The following is a 21,717-nucleotide window of genomic DNA, read 5'->3' as shown; positions in this document are numbered from 1 at the left end:
GAGCAAATTTTTACTCAAAAAATCGGGAAAAATTATCAGTAGACACGAATTACTGCTCGAAAATTCGTGTCGACTAAAACAATGGGCGGTGGGAAAATTCTTTGAATTTTCTTCAGACTTTTGAGTTGAACAAAACTTCGCCATTTTTCGTTGAAAAACTCAGAAATTCGCGAATTTCGTTGAATTATGCTCTCATTACTTTTGCACAATACTGTATGAGCATCATGATTGTGCAAACAATATGCAAATTGACCAATGCTGAGTTATTTCTCAAACTGTTATATATTCAGAGCAAAGAAATTCGAAACAAAAAGTACCACAGAGAAAAGAAAGAGAACTTGAAAAATGGCAAAGTGAGACTTCGCAGAATATCAACGTTAGAAAGGAGAAGACACAACAACAGCAACATCCTCTTTATTACCCTTTTTTCATTAATTAATACAGAAATATATAAAATATTGCTAAGAATTAGGGTTCTGGCAACCCGAAATAACCACTAGGTTAAAAATGCTGGGTTGCCAGTTTACAAATTGGTTAGTCAAGTTTTGACCGGACACACACAAGTACACACGGTCACACATGCAAAATATAATATAAACCAGAAAGTAAAGAAGAAAAGAAGCTGAAATTACATGCGTAATCTATTACCTTAAATAAAAAAAATGTATTTGAACTGAAGAATGAAGAATATCAGATAAATAATGGTAAGTCATTGCAAAAGCAGTGATATTATCTTTATGTGAAAAAAAAATAGAATTGACTAGTAGCTTTGGAGAAAGCTCTGTTTCAGTTTAACTTTGAATGATGAAATTGGCAAGTGCTTTATATCATAATCAATAGCATTCTGAAGCTGCAATTCCAGTGAAGAATGCTGCTTTCCAAAGTCTGAACTGCCAATTTCAGGGTCTTATTATCAGTCCACAGTGCTTTCCTGTCTTCATCATCTTTCTTCGTTTTCTTTAGCAGATCATCGTATTTCGCATCAACGATCTTCACTTGTTTAATTGCTTCATTGAGCGACTTTCTCAGCTCAGCTACGGTCAAGTTTAATGGCACCAGCTTCTCATTGAGTTTTTCCACTAAAATAGTCAATAATTGCTCTGTTGTAATAGTAGACATTCTGGTATATAAAAAGTAACTAATGAAATACACAAAGGACACAAAATAGTCAAAAACGAAACGAATAAAACAAGATTTTGGCCAGTATCCAGCAGAAGCCAAAAAACACGGCCATCTTTTTTTCTGACCCAGGCTCTTCTCAAGAAGGAAGGTTCATGGCTGAATGCATTTAAAACAAAAATTATGACCGTAAAAGGGCGACTGAATTTGAGTAGCGGGATTACAACAGCAGCCAATGCTCACCTTACAGACTCTCTTTTAGATAGCTGGCTGAAGAATAACCATATTACCGTGGATATAATAGTATTTTGTTTTGGAGCTGGCATTCAACTTCTTTGCGATGTACAAATCCAGCGACGTTAATAATTTACCGGCTGCATGTCGTTGTCTCCCACATTATGACCTTTGCAGTCTGCTTGTATCTGGGGTCTTTTACGAGTTGCAGTTTCCAAACTTATTTCTCAACAGCATTCATCTAGAAAGAGTAAAGAGACTCTATTTTCTTTTCTGGCATCGAAAGTACTGGACACGACATTTTAAGGATGTAATTTGAGAAAACAGCTTGAAACATACAATACACTTTAGCAGGTGGAAAAACAAATTTTTGAAGTTGAAACAACAAAAAACAGTCAATTATTCTTCTAAACTCTTTTCCTGAAGCTATCGTTCATTTAGTTCAAAAGGTATTGCTTACTTCTAAAACAAAATGGGAAATTACACCCAATCGCTCTCCAGAATTTTGTGGCAACTTGGTACACGCTAAATGAAATTAGAAAAGTACCACAAGGTGAGTAAGGGGCTTTCTGGCACAAGTATATAGCTTTTTGAAGTGATCAGTGAAGTAACGTAGGTACATGCACCACTCATTTTACGTAGTGCTCACAAGTATCTACCCCATCCTACCCCCTTGCTGCAAGCCTAATTAATTAATTGAAATTAATTAATTATACAAACATTAAAGTTTACACTTTATGGCCATAGTGCCATAGTGCCTTATTACCATAGTGCTTTAGTGATGTCAACCCCGAAACTATCCCAATAGTGCACTCTGCACTAAAAACCAGGTGAGTTTGAGAGATGTTATTTGGGCAGATTAGCGGCTTCTTTCACACTTGATCTTCAGAGAGGTCATTTATGTATTTCACTGATAGCCTTTAGCCAATTGATGAATGGAAGATCATTAGAAAAATTGCAGTGAATTTTCGGGAACAGCAAATTATCATTCGAAAAATCGCTGAGAATTTTTGGGAGGACCGAATTATTGCTCGAAAGTTCACTGTGAATTACCCCACACCATGAATTATTGCTTGAAAATTCACATGGACTGGATCAATAGGTGCCACGAAAATGCCGGGAAATTTCCTTGAAATATTGTTCCAAATGAAATTTCTTTGAAAAGCCAAGAAAAGCCAGGAATTTCGTCGAACTTAACTTGCATTACTTGTGCACAATACTGTATTTAATACAACTTAGAAGCGTTTCAACAAGAAGTATTGATGGTAAACAGCGCTACCACACTGAGATTATATCCTCCATCGGTGACCAAGTTCTCTCAAGGACTGATTGAATTAATTCACACTTTCAAAAGGTGCCATGAAGTAAGCAGCAATATTTGAGAATTTTCCTGTTTTTTTTTTGTACCATTTGACAAGTTTTAATGCCACTTACTCAGGAAAGTTTCGGCTGTAGATAGGAACTTTTTAGTCCCTTTGATGGAGGCAATTAGAGGATGAAATAAATACCCTAGTGCAGTATGCGCTCCAAGAAAGTTTTTTAACAAGAAGACGGTATTAGACATAAAGCGAGCTACTCAATTGAAACCTATCTAGCATTCTCAAACTCATTAATAATTCATAAGGTCAACTACCAACCACAAGATGTATACCACATCACGTGCACGTGTTTGGATACCCAATGAAAAACAGTATACCACTCTCCAGTGAGAGTGGTATATACCACTAAAATATGCACAATGACAATTTGCACAAAATCAATGAATATTTATTACTCAGAAGTAAGCTTTTACAATGTGTCTCCTTTTGTTTTCAAAGTCACACCCATTCGTGTTGCTTCTTTCATTTCTGCATCCAAAACAAGCCGAAATGTCACAAACCTAAGAAAGCGAAAGAAAAAAGTAGTATTAAAAACAATGCACACAAGTAGTTTACGCGAACCAAATTTTATCCCCAAAAAATGTAACTTACCTTCGGTCGGACATGTCCAAAGGGTTCAATGCAGCACTTCCATTTACATCAGAAAGGTGGTGCTTCAGTCCGCAAATAATCAAGTACAACTAATGGGAAGGGTAACGTTCCCCAGGGGAATTGTTTACTTCTTGAACGAACTTCGACAGCCAGTAGTTGAGACTGCATGCAGGCATAATTATCTGTAATGGCCATTTCCAAAGTTTGCACTCTTTCTTCAAAGTCTTTCGTGGTAAAAAGACCGCCGGGTTCCAAAGTACAGGACTTCACTAATCGATGCGGTTTCCATTCCTCGAAAACCTTACACGACCATTTGGCTTTATAAGCTGTTGATTTCGGTACTGCATTATCAACACTTTTTGGCTACCGAAATCTCTCGAACGACTTTCTTGTGATATACATCCTGACTGAACGACAACTTGTAAATGCTGGCAACCCCAGCAACTTTCACATCTCAGAATAAATTAAATCGCACCGTAAATGCAAATTAATTACGCCGGTAAAAAATATCATTGATATTGAAATTATCGAGGAAGGGATGTTAGACAGCAAACAATTCTAATTGGAAGTCTTTGTTTATTATTTCTTTTAGAGTGATCATGAGAAGTTATTTCCAAAACTTGTGCTTTGTGTTTCATCGGAGTATCCAAACACCTCGAAACAAATAAAAGCACTCAGCCTACGGCCTCGTGCTTTCATTTGTTTCTCGGTGTTTGGATACGCCGATGAAACACTCGCTCTTGTTTTGGAAATAGTACTTCACAAACTGAAACATTTTATAACAATTTTGTACAAACTTAAATGGTTTGGACTTAATTCTCAAGAACTGCATGTAATGCAAACGGTATTGATTAAAAACTGCAAATACCATCATGGATGAAAGCCCCCTCACAATCCCAATACTGCATTCTGCAGTAACCTAGTTGCCGAGTGGCTAATACTCTTGTCATTCAAAATGTCATGTAATATGAAAAGCAATGCATGCCCGTGCAAAAATGTTGTAAAACGTGATGCTAGTGGAAAGAAAGGCATGCTGCCCAACTGCAAATGCCTTTTCAAGTAGATGGCAGCTAATTTTGCTCATATCCAGGCTGAAAATGTTCACAATGTCCAAAATATGTGTTTTTGGCAAAAAGCTCCGCAGTCAATGGGTTAACCACGTAAGTAACTTATTTGAAAATGAAATTTCAAATTTCAAATGAAAACAAATGAATAGCTGAGTGTGTTAAACCCAATGGTCTTTACTCCATTTTATAAAATTATTTTGCTGCTCTGTGAACAGTCAAGATGAATAAAAGATTTCCTGCAATTTGATTAGTTTTTCAAGTGATACAGGTTGTTTCTTTTCATTCAGAGTGTTCACACAAGTTAATGTTTTTAATTAGTGGTGTTTTCTATGTAAGAAAAAAAGGGGGTTTAGTCAAGCCTTGTTTGGTCTATAATAGACACACTTAAAATTAAGTCACCACATAAGTTGATTTTTAGATATGAAAGTTAATTGAATCATTTGTAGAGAATTTGTCAAGAAGTTATGGGAAATTGAGGAGTTTTTCAGGAGAGATTCAAAATAAAGGTCTTCAAGGATATTTAGTTACGCTCTAAAAATAAATACAACAACGTAACGTGCATCCCAGTTCACTTGAAGCCAGCACAGAGTTTTGCATACATGTAAAAATTGCAAAAAACTAACCAACTTTCATTTCAGATTTTCAAGGTAGAAATTACAAAATAAAACGAAAACATACCACATGAATTATGTACTTTACACTCTTCCTTGATGGTTTCTAGTTTTACAGTTGTAGATTTGCAACACTCTTGCACAATAGAGCACTGTAGTTATCAATTAAGTTATAACATGACATGAATTTGATTGCAGATCATTTTTGAAGGTATTGCTGGGACAGGATATTATGGCAGTGATGTGTCAATTGATGATGTATCTGTCTCACATGATACAACATGTGTCTTTACTCCTGTAACAGCTAGACCAACACCCCCAGTGACACCTATAACCAGTAAGTTAAGCATGAAATTTACCAAATGAAGATTTTATATTATCATAGGAAACTGCTGTCTGTGAATTGTACTAACCACTCCTCAAAAGTAGAAATTTTCCTGTAAAAGAAAAACAAAATTAAACACAAAGAAGGAAATATTTGGCTTTTTCACTGATACAGATGGTAAAACAATAATAAATTGTGTTATGCCAGTGCAAGTGAATCATAGATAACATCTATTTATTGCTTGGCTAAGACTTTTTTCAATAAACAGAGAGTTCTTGGGTTCCATTTTTCTGGCTATAGAACTGTTTTCTATCGATTTCAGACAATTTAAACTTTGGCTAGGTACAGACGGAATTATTTGATGTTGGTTGAAAAGTCAACAAATGTAATTGAATTAAATGGAAAAGCCAATGAAATTTAACTGTTCCCATGGTCAACATTCCCCAAAGGGAAAATGTGAGCAGTTGTTGTGAGGGTAATGGAAGATAGTGGCAATGTCAAAATACATTAAATTAAGGGGTTTTGTCCTTGTTGAAGTGAGGAAATAATATTGTTCGAAATGGTGTGATAATTACAAGGTAAAGATGACGTGAAGATCAGTAGAAGAACTGTTGCAAAGGAGGACCAATTATTTTGTCGATCACAGTCAAAATATTCCATATTTGTATTCCAAAACTTCACCAGCAGCACCTTGATTCCATCAATTGAACCCTTGAGGAAAACAATGAACTGAACTATCAGTTAAGTTGAATTGACCCCGCTGAACCCTGCAATTTGCCAACAAAAGTATACAGTGCCAGTGTTAGCTAGCGGTCAAGAGAAAAAGGGGAGAGCTAGTCGGCTTGATTTGATGTCATTCAGTCCTATTGAATTAATAATAAATATAATGTCCCACAATAGTGTGAGTGGAAAACACAGTAAAACTTTCTGAGAAGAATTTGCATAAGTTCGTAATTATGATAATTTTCTTTTTGACTAATTGATTGAGTGAGGTGCTCATGCTACACTATTGATGCACAACCAAGCCTATACCCTGTTCACACTAACATGATAAACACGTTTAAGAGTGATTTAACTAAACAAGGTTAAAATTAGTTGCTCATATTGTGCACACCCGCCAAGTAAACCTGGTAAAACTTGTTTGATTAAAAGATGGTAGCAAGGTGGTTTGAAATTTTTCTTCTCAAAATGACTGCAAAGCGGAATCGACGAATTGCAGAAAACCTTAACCTGATTTAGTTAAACTAGTTTAGTTGGTGTGAATGGGGTACTAGTCATCTGAGGCTTTTCATGTTTTCTTATATTAATATGCTCTCAGTAGGTTTGAAATGTAAGAAAATGAAAGAACTGATGTGTTGCCTCAATGTCCAATCAAATTAATTTGCAGTTTTAGTTGCTACCATGAAGTCTCCAGGAAAATTTGAAGAGTTTCCATACCACAAACCTTTAAGGACATCTTTACTAAAAATTCCCTTTTTACAAGTGATAGTATAGCAAGAGGGAGGTATAGCTTTAGTGTGGGAACTCACTTGGTTGATGTGTCATAAATTTTTTGGGGGTGGTAATTCTGCTGATTGCTTTTTCTTTATTATAGAAAACAAACTGATTCCATGTTGCCGTGCTTTTGCTTTTTGCTGTGCTTTTGTTTTGCTTGTGGGAAATTTTGACTGAGATCTCAGCAATCTCAGCAAGATCTTGGCGAGTTTTTGGCCACCAAGATTTTCATATCTTTCTGAGATCCCTGAGATTCCCAGCAAGAGTTTCAAGAAGGGTGGTAATTCTGTTGATCACTGTTTGTTTATATCAAAAACAAATTGATTCCATGTTGCCGTGCATTTGTTCAGTTATTGCCTGTGCAAATGTTTGACCAAGATCTCAGTGAGACCTCGGCTTTCGGCAAATCTCAAGATATCAAAATCTTGGTGTCCAAAAACTGGCTGAGATCTCGAAGATCATCATATACGGTTTAGAAAATCTTAATATACAGTTTCAAACAATTTCACCTTATTCCCTCTGGGATCAACTAAAATAGTTTAACTACTTCTGTGTATTACAGAGTACAATGATACCTTAATTTAGACATGACAAATATTTTTCAAACAGCACTTCGATTGGCTGGATCAAAGATGAAATCAGCAGGTCGTGTTGAAGTCCTCCATGGGACAGGAAAGCTGATGAAGTGGGGAACAATCTGTGGTTACCAATTTGACATTAAGGCTGCCCAGGTAGTGTGCAAAGAACTGGGCTACAAGGGAGCATTAACGGTTGTGCCATGTTGTGAAGTGTTTGGTAAAGGAATAGGACACATCTGGATGGAAAACGTGAAATGCCTTGGTAGAGAGCCATCCATCACCATGTGTCCTCACAGTGGTTGGGGAAAAACTCACTGCAGTCATGATGAAGATGTGGGAATCATTTGTGAAACTGAACATACAGACAAAACTGGTATGGTATCACAAGGAGTTTATTCTAATATGCAGCTGTATTGAACCCATACGTTTTCATATACCTTTTTTAGTCAAATAGTGATGGCCAGTGTAAAACGCAGACTGCAGACTGTGGATCATGGGTGAAATGCAGACTAACTGAATGCAGCCTAAATGGAGACAAACTGAATCGTGTTTCCATTTCTACCATTGAGAGCTAACTGTAAACAGGCTAACCAAAGCATTTTTTAGGCTACTCTGAGTGGTATTCAGGCTAACCAGAGCACTATTCAGGCTAACTGGAGTGCAAATTTTCCATCCAATTAGCCTGAATAACCCTGATTACAGTGTTAGCAGTTAATAATGGAAATAGCAGGATGTAATATACTAAAAAGTGTGTAGTCTGCAGTCTGCATTCTACCCATAATCTACATTTTATCCCTGGTCCGCAGTCTGCATTTTACACTGACTGAAATAGTGGCTGGACCAGTGTGGACCAGATCAGTGTGGTCTGTTCACAAGTGGGGGTGATCTCACTTGGTAAGTTGCTGGGCATGGTGCTATAGACTTAATTGAGGGGCAATGGTGGTTTGTTGCTGAAGTTGTTGTGCTCCATATAAATCTTGGGTGCTTACCATATACATTAAACCACCCAGATGGAAAATTCCCTGTCAATGGTAATGAATTTTCCACCCAGATAGAACAGGGCAGCGAGTCGTGAACCTTCAGCAGCGATCTGAACGGAAACTTGAACCCCCATTAAGAGCTGAAAGCGGCTGACTTACTTTGTTACTGTGGCAACAGCTGACACGAGATACCAAGAGGTCTGCCACAGTTAGATCTCCAAGGTTCTAACCACAAGGCTTCTCTTTTAGACTTATTCAACTGTAAGACTTGAGATGACTCCAAAATCAGCTAGCATGGTATGCACATTTTCAGTGCTCATCAGATTTTTACGTATAAAAGAAGTGTCGTCAGCAAACTGACCCAGATTAATTTCCTTCTTAAAAAGCTTGATACCTTGAATATGGTGTTTCATTTTGGAAGCTAGCCACCAGAATAAAGAGATATGGCGACAAGGGGCAGTCTTATCTAACACCTCTTGACAAGGGTATTTGTTTTGTGTCAACATCATTGTTAAGAACAGAGCTCTCAGCATTACAGGGAAGGTTTGAACCCAACGTTTTATACTATCACCAAAGTTAAACTTTGACAAGGTTTGTTGAATTACTGGCCACTCAACTGTGTCAAAGGCTTTCCTAAAGTCCAGTTGAAGCAAAATGCCAGGAACTTCTGTAATTTGGTTTGCTCAGGAATGTCATTGATCAATCTAATATTTTGACCAGTAAATCTATCTTTCGAAACTGGATTGGTCAGAATGTATTAAAGCAGGAAGGACTTTTTCAATCCTTGATGCTATAGCTTTTGAAGCAAGTGTATAATCCACATTTAATAGAGTGATTAAGCACCAGTTTGATAGCTCAAGGAGCTTTGAGTTGTCTTTCGGGATCAGTGTAATAGCCCCTCTCCTCTGAGAAATGGGCATTTCCCTGTGGAGATAAGCTGCTTTGAGGCTTGCAAGCAAATCTGAAGCAGAAGTGCAAAGACCTGAACATGAAACTCAATTGTGAAACCGTCTTCCCCAGGGGACTTCCATTACTGAATTTTTTAGAGTGTGATGACATTCTTCGACAGTTAATTCACCTTCCAGAATACTAATATGGACTTCACACAATTGCAGCAAAACAGCATTTTCAACAAAATTGTGATCAGTTCTTTGGAACTAAAAAATTGAGAGGTGTTCAGATCTCCTCAAAAGTTCTCGATTTCTTTTAGTTTTTTGCCATCATTAATGACATTTTATTTTCAGAGATCTTCAGTGCAAAACAAATCCATGTGGGAGCCAGTACAGTTTGAAATTGTGATTTCTAACTCTGCCAACTGTTTTTCTTAATTCTCAATATACATATATATAATCTTGAGGCCCTAACTTTATTTTTTATGAATGGAATAATAATACTTCTCAATTCCATCTTGCTTAATTCCCATCTTAAGAGTCCCTGTCCATTAAAATGGAAAATAACTCGGCAAGGGTCGAAAATTTGATTTCGCTCATATTTTCATGTTAGATAGGCTAGGGCATGATGAAAACTACCGGATAGTTTTTTTGGCAAAATATCCTTTATTTCAAAGAAATAGGCAAATTACCAAATTCCGTTAAAATTGTCATTTGACGCACCATTTTATCAAGCAAGTTTGATAGCCTCGCATGCAAAACCACATCATTCTTCCGTCTTTAAAACACTCAAATATTTTTGTGTAATGCTTAAATGTGTACTGGGTTGATTTTAGGGAATGTCACGTTGTCTTTTTGGGTGCAAAGTAATTAAATTTCAAAGACATGCATTTCATTCACTTAAAAGTACTTCGTGAATATAATTAATTTTCACCATGTGCGAAACCTTCAAATGGATTAAGCTTCTGGTGGTTGAATCGCAGAAGGATGGTCTACAGATTCCTGTAAAAATTTCTTTGGGCAAATGATTGTGAGCGATGTGAGAGCTTTTCAAAGTACATTAAAAATGCAAATATTTGATCATTCCCTTGTCAAATTTCAATTTACGGGTTAGACGTATATTTTAGCATGCGCCACATGACTTGACCTATGTTAAGTTGAAATAGACACAGAGCTGATAATTTCGAAATGTTCTAACCTCATTTGCTGTGAAAGGCAGGTCCAACGCTGATTTGACGTGCTTCTCTCACCATTCATCGCACAGAAAGCAGAAGTTTGCTTTTGTTTACATAACGTCCGATGGACATGGCCAACTGTCAACTTATTTAATGGTTGAATACCATGAATCTGTGACCCTCTTTCAACACGTATGATCACCACTGCATCTAAATCATAAATGGATAAGTCATTTGTAGATAGCTGCTTGCTTTGCACTACACCAAAATATTACGTTTGATCATAATGGTGTCATGGCTTAAATCCTTGCTTGCAGCGGTTCCTTGTTCATCACGCAATGCTGTCATCCCATTTTAGGGGGTAGGGGTAGGACAATTTCTATCCTAATACATAAGGCTCCGTAAGGCTTTGAACAACTGGGAGCACACAATCGTGTTGAGTAGGAAGAGATTAAATTAAGAAATGAAAAGAATGAATAGTTTACCATTGCCCCTGTCGTTATCCTTTACTCGACCACCGCTACCTACATGCCCTGCGTAATACTGTGACGCTAAACTCATGCCTAGGTCTTTTCGCGCTGTGCAATTATTTTTGGTTTACATGTAATACAGTGGCCTACCCTTGGGGAAATGTACGGTGGCTTATAAGGGATTCCAGTGAGTACAGGCACTAGCTTTATCAGCTGTTGTCTGAAACATCAGAACGAGCAACAAACATGATTTGGACCAAGGCCACGAACACTATAGAATACGATTATATAAATATACACATATTATTATATATATGAATAAACAGATGAACAATGATTAAATTGTTTCACTTATCCTGAGAGTGTTCTATACAAAATAGATCAAAATGTGCAGCATATGCCGTGACAGCATTGCGTGATGAACAAATAACAACCGTAAGATTGTGCTGCGCCAACACACTTATCAGCAATGGTCAGCAATCGATCAAATGTAATATTTTGGCACAGAGCAAAGTAAGCAACTATCTACAAATGACTCAGCCGTTTTTGACTTAGATGCAGTGATGTTCATATGCGCAGAAAGATGGTCACAGATTCATGGTATTCGTATTTGTGTAAACAAAAGCAAATTTCTGCTTTATGTGCAACAAATGGTGAGAGATGGAGTAAAAACACATCATATCGGTTTTGGACCTGCCTTTTACCAGAAATAAGGTTAGAACATTTCGAAATTATCAGCTCTGTGTCTATTTGAACTTATTATAGGTCAAGTCATGAGGCGCATGCTAAAATATACGTCTAACCCGTAAATTGAGATTTCATGAGTGATTGTCAAATATTTGCATTTTTGACGTACTTTGAAAAGCTCTCGCGTCGCTCACAATCATTTGCCCAAAGAAATTTTTACAGGAATCTGTAGACCATCCTTCTGCGATTCAACCACCAGAAGCTTAATCCATTTGCACATGGTGAAATTAGTTAAAGTACTTTCAAGTGAATGAAATACATGTCTTTGAAATTTAATTATTTTGCACCCAAAAATACAACGCAACATTCCCTAAAATCAACCCAGTACACATTTAAGCATTGGACAAAAATATTTGAGTGTTTTAGATGGAAGAATGGTGTGGTTTTGCATGCAAGGCTCTCAAACTTGCTCAATAAAATGGTGCGTCAAATGACGATTTTAACAGAATTTGGTAATTTGCATAATTCTTTGAAATAAAAGGATATTTTGCCAAAAAAACTATCCAGTAGTTTTTGTCATGCCCAAGCCTATCTGCCATAAGAATATAAGCGAAATCGAATTTTTGACCCTGGCCGCGAAATTAAGAATTTGTCTGATTTTTACAGGCAGGCACTCTTAAGCATTTATCTATTTCAACTTCGCTATATTTTACTTTAATTGTCGGATAACTATTTTCAATTAGCATTATAAACGCTTGATCTTTCGACAGAGAATTATTGAACTTCCAAAGGCCCGTGCCGCACTTATTTATGGCCATTTTAACATGCAGTATGACCACTGTGTGGTCAGGGGCTGTTGAAATTTTGATATCAGCCATGGAGACAAAGTGACCCCACGATTTTGCGATGAGGAAGTAATCAATTCTTGACTTCATTTTAAGTGCCTTAGATTCATGAGTGTAAAACTTCCCATTTAAATTCTTTACTCTTAAAATGTGAACAAGCCTGGATTCCTGTAGACAATGCCAGCATCTGTTCGGGATAAGTAGTAGGCCTCCATGGAATACCACCGCTTTTGTCAATAACTTCTAAATGTTCCAATCTCCACTAATAATAAGTTTGCAAATATTTGCATTTTATTATAAAAATTCATTCAATGATGAAATAAACCATAGCTAGAGATTAAGATTGTTTGGGACATAAATATTACAGAGTGAGACTTTGGTCGAATTAAAACTTAGTTAACCAAAACCATCCAACCATCAACATTGGAATACTTAGATTCAATCAAAAAATTATTACATGTTGACGGGTTCAAAAGGATGCAAACACCTTTTTGGCGATTAGTACCATGGGAGAATAACAGTTAATCCCATTTGCTTTTCCAGATCAGTTCATCATTTGGTTCAGAATAGGTCTCCTGAAGAAAGTAGCAGTGACATTTTAAATCCTTAAGATAATAAAAAATGGTTCTTCGCTTAAGCTGATTTTTTTAAACCTCTCACATTGAAAGAAATTATTTTGCAGACATCTGAGTCAAGCATATGAATTTGGATAATTATGGCAATTAAGAAAGCAAACAAATAAAATAAAGGAAAGATGAATAAATAAATTTAAGCTTTTGAAACCTTGAGCTCAAAGGCCCCCTGCCAATGTATGCGCTCAAATTAACAAATTGACATCAGTTTTTCATGCATCTGTCCTGTTATTGATTATGAATTTCATCATAACATTGACAGTGTAGCTGTGGATAGCCGAATCGATCCGCAGATTACTTTGACAATGTTATGACGAATTTCATTTTCAATAACAGGACAGATGCAAAAAAGCTGACATAATTTTGTTTTTTACGTAACAAATTGTCAAGTTGTCTGTCCACTTATTGACAATGACAATTAGCCAGTGAGTGCACAAGAATTTCTGCATTTATTGAACAAATAAGCTTAGATGTAGTCGAGATCCTCAACACAATATATTTTTTGGGAGTACCTTCTGGAGACGTTTTGAATTAGATCTTACCATCCAAAGTCCAAATACTAAGAAGAGTTCCATTCTGTCTGCATATGTTGGCTTCTGCTACTATTTCCTTTCTGTGCAATGTTAGGTTTTCATGAATCAAGATTCATACATACATACAGACATCCTTTATTATCTTTCCCCGTGAGGGCTTTTCAAAGACAATATGGTACAATACTACAATTAAATACTAATATACTAAAATTAATAATATTACATTCTAATTTAGATAATCATGAATTTAAAAACTACAATTAATTTACATTTCAATGCTTTTTTAAAAATTGAAATAGTTCTACTGAGTTTTAAAGTAAGGTCCTATGAGGAGTGTTAATTGTTGAGAGCTCGTAGTGGTACATGTGCTTATATCTGCACGTTTGATAAAAATAAAGGTCAAATAGTCTGGAACACAGCCCGTCTGCACTTGAAGGCTAAAGTGGCACCTCAATAGTACAGCTGGCTTGATACTGGCAGCCATTCTAATTCTTTTAGTATGGGCGTGATGTGATCGAATTTTCCTGCACCACTTACAATTCTACATGCGAAGTTATGTACAGATTGCAGTTTATCAATGTTACAGTTGGAGGAGTTTGCCCACACGTTTGAGCAATAGAACAGTTTACTAAAAACTAGGGCATTAAGATTCAACTTTCCACAGTAGAGGAGAAGCTTGGAAAGATGTACAAGGTCTTCACATGCTCTAGCTTGGTTCATTCCCTTTAGAGCTCCAGTGGCCCTTTGGGCCGCTAAGCAGAGCCCCATACTCATAGAAACCCATGAGTTGCTTTTCTCATGGTAAAAATGGCTAGCAGTATTGCTCATGGGCTTCCACACAAGATGATGGCAGTGAAGGCGACAACAACAACGACATCGCACAACATGGCGGCCATACTCCAGCTAATAGGACATGGGACCTTACTTAACAGCATACATCTTTGATATTGGACATCCATAACGAGGTATCTGCTGACCAGTATCACGTGACCATATTGTGCACTCAAGTTTTGAAGTAAACCACTGACCACGTAGCGGCTTTTCAATTGGATTGCGGGCACAAACAGCAATCCAAGTGGTATGGTAATCAGCATAGTAATCAGGGCTGAGTTGTTCAGAACTGAGCCAGTTAATGCTAACCCAGGATTAAAAGTTAACTGAAGTATAAACTTTTCTTGCATAAAAATGTTTTTCATTGCTTATGCTATGTAGTTTGAGATTATTCAAACCCAGAAGGCCAAACAATATAAGAAGAAAAGCTCACTGCCAATTTAAAAAAAAAAAGGTGAGTTGTTCCAAAAGATTAAAGTCACATCCACATGTATGCCATGGTTTCTGTGGGATATCATATGGCATGAGGGGCTCCTTTAAGTTCATGTTTTGGTTATGCTGACATGGAGCACAGAATTTTATCATGTCTTCTACGTCACGATTTATGTTGACCCAGAACACCAAACCCTTAGCACGGAGTTTGCACCTCTCTGCTCCTTGGTGTGCGTAGTGTAATTGCTGTAATACATCTGCCTGTAGGCTCTGCAGAATAAGAATACATATACCCTTCAGGAGTACCCCATCTATTACTGCTAATTTGTCACAATAATTCCAGAAATAAATTTATGCGTGAAGGTGTGCTAGGCATTCTGATCTTGTGTTGGGCCATCCTTGGGTGATAACTGAACGAAGTGAGCGGAGCAACTCATATTTGGCCTTTTCTTCTTTAATCGGATCAATTCTCTTTGGGGTTGCAGTCATCACTAACAGGAGTATGCATGTGTGTGAAATTTTGCATAGTGAAACATGTGAAAAGGGTGCAAAGTGATGTCAACCATTTCACACACATTTCCACCTTCATTTCATATCTTAATTCACTTTCATTTGCAATAAGATTTCACATGCTACTTCCCTTAAGATTTCACCTGAATTTCACATGCAAATGCTCAGTGAATGGCTTTAGAATTTCACGTGCTTCTTCACAAAATTTGACCTGTATACTCTCAGTGAATGATCGAAGAATTCTCCCAGCTACTTCACACTCATTTCACCTGTGTTTCACAGGAAAATTTATAGTGAATAGCTTACAAATTTCGCATGCTACTTTTGCATGTTGCAAATATTGCAAATTTGCAGTGTTGTCATCTGCACATTGCATGCTTTGTAAACATATATTTGGTTTTCTGTTCCTTGTGTGTAAAATTTCACAAGCAACATCACTGACTGGGAAATCTACTAGTGGTCTGTAAACATTTTTCATGACAGTTCATGCACATCAATTTGATTACTAGGCTTTTATCAAAATCTCAGTCTGTTGCAGTAACTAGAAAACTGCAAATTTGCATCACTCGTTTTAAAATCAGTTGATTTATGCTGGGTGAGGGTAGAAGATTCGTTGGAATCTTCACTTTAGAGAAATTGGACTAAACTTCCCAGGAATTTATCAAAAAGAAAAGATAGAAGAGTAAAAACAGAAAGAAAACCTTAAATGGAAATGAAATGTAGATAATCATACAGTCGAATAGCTTAAGTTGGAAAAATCGCATTAAAATACCAGCCAATGAAATAGAGCACATGAGAGCCACACTTAGCCATCGAACAGTGAGTTTTACGAATGTAGCATATACAATCAAATAGTAATACATAAAAAACCTGGTCAGGAACCCAGAGTTATGAAAAGAATGTGACATAAGGAGACAAAGGACATTTTAGACAATATTTACTGTACCAAAGTACATTGAGTCTCCAACATTAACCTCTACATCACATACATTTTTTTGGTCTAGTATATCCAAAGTTTGAGCCCACACCAGATTAAATTCTTAATTTATTTTATTGGCTAAATTTGTAGGTTTCTCTAGGCCTTACTGACATTTTTGAAGGTCCAATTAAAATTAAAAGTTGCAAGTTTTGCACTGAAGACTCATGATAAATTTCCTGTCAGATCCCACAGATTATGATGGAAATATGGTGTCAGTATCTTCACTCATGTTTGAATTTTTATCACTTAGCTTTTTAACCACAAACAGTAGTTCTGTTGGGGAATGTCCTTCAAGCTCTTCTGTTTCAATAACTAAGACAAAAGCATACAGCAACAAGTGATTAAAATCAGGTAACAAGTTTTGTTGTGTTTCACTTCTGAAGACTACATGTAAAATAAAGGCAACCATTCATAACAGAAACATGGTTTCAGGTTGAGTTTTATGACCAGCCTTAAAATCTTTTTGGTTTAAGTTATGACTGCAATCATATAAGCTTATAAAAATGGACAAGAAGAAAGACAAAGATCCAAAACAGGCAGCAGCACTGATTGCCAAGGTGGAGTTAATAATGAACACTGATCTTCAAAAACACTATCTAAAGTCTTCTTTCCGAAGTCATGTGATTCTTTATACTTACGATTTTTCTTAGGGCCAAAAGATCAAGATTTTGTTGTTTCATTCCTGCTCAGGTGCAGTTCATGGACAGACACATCCAGCCTTTCAGTTATATTACCTGGGCAGGGTCAGATCCTGAACAATGCATCTGCCAGAGCAATGTTCTTTCCTTGGACATCCTTGATTTCTGCATCAGATTTCTAAATCCTACACATCATACTTGCGATGCTTGGAGGAGCTGATGAAAACTGTTTCTTGAAAGTCACTTCTAATGGGTTCTGGTCTGTCTCAACAGTGACACTTCTTCCGAATGCGTAGTAGTGGAACTTCTCAAGGCCATATACCATGACAAGCATTTCTCTCTCAATGTTGAATGGTGTGATTCTGTGATTCTGTTCTGTCAGGAACTTTCTTCTGTATTCCATAGGGCACTTGTCTTGGTGCAAGGTTGCACTGAGGCCACTCAAGGATGCATTGACTTGGATGGTCACTGATTTTGTACTGTCAAAGTACTGTAGCAAATTGGCTGAAGTGATAACTTCCTTAATCTTATCAACAGCTAGCTGGTGCTGGGGCTGCCACTGGAACTCACTGCTTCTTTTGGTGAGGTCCCAAAGGGTGGCTGATTGTGATGCTACGTTGGGCACATAACAGCTGAGAAACTGTCATGCCAAGAAAGGTTTGTAAGTGTGCAAGACTGGTGGAGAAGTCCACGCTGCTAATTGATTCCACCCTCTGTGGGTCTGGTCTGAGGCCACTTGAGCTGACAATGTGGCCAAAGAATGGTATTTCTGTGCATTGTATCTGCATTTGTCTGCATTGAAATGGAGTCTGGTTTTGCAAGCACATTCCAAAACTGCTTTCAGGTTTGCATCATGGTCAGCGAGGTTGTGGCATTGATGACAATGTCATCACTTACACCAGGGGGGTCAATAGTTTCATCAGCTTTCTTCTGAAAGATATGGTGGGCCTTGATCAAACCAAAGGGAAGCTGCAGGAATCTATATCTACCATGAGGTGAGTTGAAGGTTGTGTACAAGGAGCTGGTATGCTCAAGTTTAATGTCTGCCTTAGGCAGGCACGATGGAGAAATATTTGGTTCCATTCAACTTTGGAAGTACATTGTCCAATGTTGGGGTGTAGTGATATGGGCACTTGATGGCAAGATTGAGGTCTTTTGGGTCTTAGCACAGCAGAAGTGTACCATAGTTCTTGGTCACACAAACTAATGAGTCCACCCAGTGGGTGGGCTCATCTGCTTTTGTTATGATGCCTTGCTCAACAAGTGCATCAAGTTATTTCTTAAGAGGCTCCCATAGTGCTTCAGCTGCTCATTGTGATGGATGGATAACTGGCAAACCGTGGGGTCTATGGTGATATGAAACTTCCCCTGGAAACATCTAATTCCTTGGAAGCAGTCCGAGCAGTGTGCCCTCTAGGCTGTAGCTTGACTGTGGATGCAAACATTTGTATATGTGTACAGGTATGACCTTCCCCATGCTCCAGTGTCAATTTTGCAGAGTAGGGGTGATAGGATTTGGCCTATCAACTTTTAACTGTAGTAAAGCTTGGGTGTCATTTACAGAGACACTGTTTTATGTGCAAGGAGTGGAAGTACACGTGTGGCGTGTCCAGCATGTGTGGTGTGTTGGTGTTCTCTGCTAGCAGAATTTCAGCTGTGTCAATGGTGTGGATGTTCTCCCTTTTCTTTAGCCGTCCGTCTTTGGATTGCTTCTGACCTAGTTGCTTTATCCTTGAACTAGAGTGGCACACAGACTTCCAGTGATTGTACTTGCCACAAGCATTGGACTTTTTTCCATATGCTGGGCACATTATGATCTTCAAGTTAGGTCATGAAGATTTCCACAATGTCCAGACCTTTCATCTTTAGCTTAGTGACAATGCATTGGGCCATTGACTGTTGTAGCTTGACTGCCTGTGATGTCTTGCAGCTGATTACTTGTGGCCTCTTGGGTTCTTGCAACATTAATTGCTTTTTGAAGTGTCAAAGTGTCATCATGTTCAAGAAGTTTTGACCGCACTTGTGGTTTATTTGATCTAAAGGTCAGGGCATCAATAATGTGTTCGTCAGGGTTTGTGTACTTACATTCTTTCACCAAGATTTGTACTTTCTTGAGGAAATAATCAACTGGTTTTTCATTTAAACATATTTGTCATTGTTTTCCCCAAAAGCACCTAGGGTTGAAGAGAGCTGGCATAACAGCTAAGGCAAATATAGCATGTCAACAGGGATACCTTTGTCTTCTCTCTATAACGAACCCAAGTAGCTGGCACATGGTGCGTGTTGAGATCGTCGAACGTCAACCGCACGATGTAGAACAATTGGATAGGCTTTACTTGATCAGCATTTCTTAAGGTCCACTTGCCCAAATATTATACATATGCGGTGAAAACTACAGAGTAGATTACAATACATAATTAAAAGAGAGCTAAAATTTACAAGATCTACAAAGGCGTGGTAAAAGGAAAAACGAAAAGGTGAATATAAACAAGTAGAACTTACGTCCGGTACTGCATTAAAGGCTGAAGAAGAAAAGGTAACTCCAATGCTCCGACAGTACTCCGATAGTTGCGTGTAAAGACTGACTACTAATAAACTCCGATCACCTCTTTCTCCTATGACAACGTAACTCCGACTGGCTAAAGTAAAAGTGGTGTTCCTTATCATGTGGCAAACGAAGGGCATTCAATCGTGGAACATCGCCAAACAGGAAGCATATGGCTAACAGGTGTTCTATCCAAGAAAAGAGAGTTGACTGATAATTGAAAGGAAACTAAGGTAATTAAAAAGGTGACCACGATGGCCCAAACAAAACTGGCAAAGACTTATCTCCTAATGATCTAAATAAAGGACTATTTATGACAGTTTATATAGTGTTTGTGACTCTCTCATCATAAAACAATCATAGTTACCTGTATGTGACAATTAAAGAAGTTAATCAGCATGCCATCCTGGCACCACCTATGTTTTAGCAACAAATCTGTTACAACTTGTTAGTTATTGGGGCATCTTGTCATTGAGCATTAATTGGCTTGTTAGTGATTGTAACATCATCATTATAATTATAGCTTGTAAGTGTCTTTTTTGTAAGACATTAGCAATCACTAACAAGATATAACAATCCCAACAAGATGCAGCAATCCCTCACAAGATGATATATAGATTTAGCCAAGCCTAAATGTGGAGCTCCTAGGCCTGGTTGTTCAAAGCCCAATTAATTTTACCCAGGATAAGCGTGAAGTTTGATTGAGTTTTGTAACTTTGCGGTTAGGTTTTTTGTTTATATTGTTTGGCCTTCTGTTTCGAGTTTGAAGAATCTAAAACTGCACAAAACATAGGCAGTTAAAAGCATTTTTATACAAGAAAATTTTACTTTGGTTAACGTTTTGGGATGTGTTAAATGGCTTCTGAACAACCTGGCCCTGATTGCATGTTCACCTGGCTTGAGCCCACGATGCTGTCAAAAACCAGCACTTGGTCAGCGTTCAACTTCTTAAAAACACGTGATCTCAGTTAGCTCTAAACTTGAGCCTGCAATATGGTCACATAATACTGGTCAGTGGATACCTTGTTTTGACAGGTGTCAATTAGCTATGATGTGGATGTCCAATATCAAACACGTATGCTGTAAACCAAGGCTGCATGCCTTGGTCGACCTCTCAGCTGGAGTATGGCCACCATGTTGTCTGAGGGTGCACGCACCGTGATCTACACAGCTAGTCATGTTGACCATGAAAAAGAGTTGCATGGTTTTCTAATTCTATGCATGCATGTGGTTCTGTTCCTATAGTTAGGAGGCTCAGCTTGGTGGCCCTTCGGGCTGCCGGAGCTCCGCTATAACAATCCCTAACAAGATGTTAGAATCACTATCAAAAAAGACGAAACGATAACACACACATACATGTGCATGTACAACATTTCCATAGTTAGAAATAAGTTAATTGAAACCCCTACTTGTATATATTCAACTGTAAATTAAGCTCAAGGAAAGTTGTTTTTTGATTGTTGCCACATAGGCTGGCCATGGGTATAACTTACTTTAGCTCCAATGTTTTTCGGTGGCTAGGTGCCCTTTAAAATTTCACCCTGTATTTTCTTCATGTTACCGAGATTAATTTTGTAGGGAACAATTCTTATAACTTACCTGTAAAATGCTATAAATAAATAAATAATATGCATGCTTTTGATATGTGGGAGTAGTCCTCATCAAGGATTGTTCCATCTTGGCAGACTTTGATGTGAGGATAGTGAATGACGAAGGAGGAGCACTCTTCAAAGGTCGTGTAGAAGTAAAGATTGGTGGCTTGTGGGGCACTGTGTCTGACTTAGGATGGGATATATATGATGCCAATGTACTCTGCAAACAGGCGCATTTTGGAGGTGCTGTTGGAGCTTACTCTGGAAGTAGTTTTGGAAAAGGAAAGGGTCCTATTTGGATGTCCAATTTTCAGTGCAAAGGATCTGAATCTTCACTGGCCAAATGTATTCACAATTCTACAGAGATTCAAGAGAAGTATGGTCACTACAGAGATGCAAGTGTAGAATGTTATGGTGAGTGTAAATTCATACTACATTATACCCATGTAGCTGTTATGTTAAGGTTGCATTTAAAAAGTAAAACACACTCATTGATTAATGTAAACTATAACAGTAAGCACTGCTTATATTCTGAATTTTGGTCCACACAGAGACTTCGGGTACCCACTCAAGCAAGTTT

The 21,717-nt window shown here is 37.6% G+C and overlaps 2 protein-coding genes across 6 annotated transcripts in view; one reads left to right on the top strand and one right to left on the bottom strand.

Moving 5' to 3' along the window:
• LOC145484989 (interleukin-1 receptor-associated kinase 4-like) overlaps nt 1-21,717 on the bottom strand; it is a 212,542-nt gene that overhangs the window by 117,945 nt on the left and 72,880 nt on the right. The window lies entirely within an intron of this gene.
• LOC145484947 (scavenger receptor cysteine-rich domain-containing protein DMBT1-like) overlaps nt 1-21,717 on the top strand; it is a 132,194-nt gene that overhangs the window by 50,795 nt on the left and 59,682 nt on the right. For all 4 annotated transcript variants that reach the window (XM_081463567.1, XM_081463566.1, XM_081463568.1 and 1 more), the window contains exons 6-8: nt 5,200-5,338; nt 7,430-7,771; nt 21,231-21,551. In XM_081463567.1, coding sequence (XP_081319693.1) covers nt 5,200-5,338; nt 7,430-7,771; nt 21,231-21,551 — 802 coding nt within the window. The remainder of the gene's footprint in view (nt 1-5,199; nt 5,339-7,429; nt 7,772-21,230; nt 21,552-21,717) is intronic.

The sequence above is a fragment of the Orbicella franksi genome, chromosome 4 (assembly GCF_964199315.1).
Source record: "Orbicella franksi chromosome 4, jaOrbFran1.1, whole genome shotgun sequence".
NCBI classification, from domain to species: Eukaryota; Metazoa; Cnidaria; class Anthozoa; order Scleractinia; family Merulinidae; genus Orbicella; species Orbicella franksi.
This window is presented reverse-complemented; position numbering and strand designations above follow the sequence as displayed.